Raw genomic sequence first — 2,384 nt, 5'->3', positions numbered from 1 at the left:
ATGTTCATCTTTTATCGAAATTCTCTCTCGGGACCAGCAGTTAGCATAATGGTTATGTCGCTGGACTCCCATGTAGTCGACCGGCGTGTGTATGTGTGTGCATGCCCAAGATCCTGAGAGGAGAATGGAGAAGGGATTGCGGCGTGGCCATCCCCCCGGGGGTGATTTCTCGCTTTCTATCTCTCTGTCTCTGTCTGGAGAGCGCACATGCCCTATAGCAAAAATCTCTCCAAAAAAAAAAAAAAAATTCTTTCTCAACTGTGTTTAAAACCAGCTGTTGCTTTTATTTATCTTCTCTGTAATTTATGCAAAAGACTACAAAACCAGTTATTGAAATTTTCTTCTGGAAAGGTTTGTCTTCATAAAAATATAAGTTTCAAAATGATGTCAGATTATTTGTTTCTTTTTTTAATTTAAATTTATTTATATGCATTCATTCACTGTACATCATTACAGCATACAAAATGAAATTTTCCATCCAGAGTACACTGTATATTGTCTCAATCAAGCACATCAACAAACATGTTATTGTCAGCAAATAATTTTCCATTTCTTGTTTTCTGTATATTTTGCTTTTTTTCCTCCATCCTTGATTCCCTATCTCTAACCCTCTGCCATCTCCCACTCTCCTCCCACACTGTCTCTGGTATCTATGTTTGCTTCCTATACTGTTTTCCCCCACATTTTATTGAATTACTAAAGATCTTAATTAATCTAAATATTTTCATAGCAAACACAGCTGATATATATATTTCCATGAACACAAGTCTAACTTTACGCACCCTATAAAGTAGCACCTAGCTAGGGCTATATATCTTACTGCAGTCGTTGAATAGTTTTTTTTTCTGATTATTTGTTTCTTATGGGGCATAAATATATCAGGTGTCACATTAGGATATTTTCTGTAGACATTAATTAAATATCGTTCATGGAGGATATGTTTATTCGAAATTTGAGATTATCCCGTCTCCTTTTCCACAATAAACATGTGCTTCATCTAATTTCTTTAGGAAAATTTCTTTTCAGTCCGAACCCATGCTCTGAGTTCTCACAATAATGACCAGAGCAACTCAGACTCAAGATGTGGTAATAGCTTGCTGTGTTCACACAATATCCTAGTACCACCCTGGAGATTTCTTTGCAATTACCTATGCCATCTCAAATGTAGATGTTAGATGTCAATGTGAACACCCAAATCTAAATATTAAGTACCCTGTCTCATTCCACTAACTGAAAGTCTATCCTTCTCTCTATGTGATTTTAGCGGACATGCAAGATAATATGGATGAAGGAAATCAGTCGGTAGTGTCAGAATTTGTGCTTCTGGGACTTTGCCACTCTTGGAATACACAGCTCTCACTCTTCCCGGTATTTTTAATGCTTTACCTGATCATTGTATTTGGAAATGTTCTCATCGTGACCTTAATCATCATTGACCACCATCTCCATTCCCCCATGTACTTCTTCTTGGCCAACCTGTCCTTTGACTCCACTACTCTACCATTATGAGCCTACGAAGGTGCATTGGGTTGGTGGTGAGTTACTGGATCACTGGCTTTGTGCATGCTTTCAGTCAAATGGTGATGATTATACAGCTGTCATTCTGTGGTCCCAGAGAAATAGACAGCTTCTTCTGTGATATACCTCTGGTTGTAGAGCTTGCCTGCATGGATACTTCTACCTTGGGAATATTCTTGAATGGTGCCAGTGGAGTTCTAGGTTTGACCTTTGTTGTGTTACTGATATCCTACACGTACATTCTTCTCACTGTCCGCCAGCGCTCTAAAACTGCTGTGTCTAAGGCTCTCTCCACCTGCACTGCCCACATCACTGTAGTGGTGCTCTTCTTTGGGCCCTGCATCTTCATCTACGTGTGGCCACTGAGCATTCCTTGGGTGGACAAGTTTCTTGCTGTGTTCTACTCTGTTATTACACCTTTCCTGAATCCCGCCATCTATAGCCTGAGAAATAAAGAGATGAAAAATGCTATGAAGAGGCTCAGAAACTATTATGTAGATTCCGAGGTTAGTATTTAAAGCCAAGAAGTATTAAGTCAAACTGGCAATATATTAATCTTGTAAAATAGGTTGAGATTCAGGTAATTTAGTTTATGTCTACATGTTATTCCTCACACTAGCTATCAAAGCATGATTAATATCATTCAAAGAGTTTCAGCATTTTCTAATGAACCAGCAGAACACCATGAAATATTTTTCTAAACTCCAAAGCAAGTAATTCTTTTCTGGGAAGAATTTATTTAATAAAAATCCTTATGTGTATAATTACATTATAAAAGATTCTAACCAACCCAAATGTCCAAAAACACGTGAATGGATTAAAAAAATCCCATCTAGCTCATGAACCAGAAAGTAGTATAATGGTTA

The 2,384-nt window shown here is 37.7% G+C and overlaps 1 protein-coding gene across 1 annotated transcript; it reads left to right on the top strand.

Annotated features, from left to right (window-relative positions):
• Positions 1-1,281: 1,281 nt before the first annotated feature.
• Positions 1,282-2,036, top strand: LOC102485006 (olfactory receptor 4K3-like). Its single transcript, XM_027767176.1, is given in 2 exon segments — positions 1,282-1,483; positions 1,486-2,036. Coding segments are annotated over 2 exon segments (753 nt in total).
• The last annotated feature ends 348 nt before the right edge of the window (positions 2,037-2,384 follow it).

This window comes from Tupaia chinensis, unplaced genomic scaffold (assembly GCF_000334495.1).
Source record: "Tupaia chinensis unplaced genomic scaffold, TupChi_1.0 Scaffold143986_1, whole genome shotgun sequence".
Classification (NCBI taxonomy): Eukaryota; Metazoa; Chordata; class Mammalia; order Scandentia; family Tupaiidae; genus Tupaia; species Tupaia belangeri.
The sequence above is the reverse complement of the archived record's forward strand: the minus strand, read 5'-3'. Positions and strand labels throughout refer to the sequence as shown.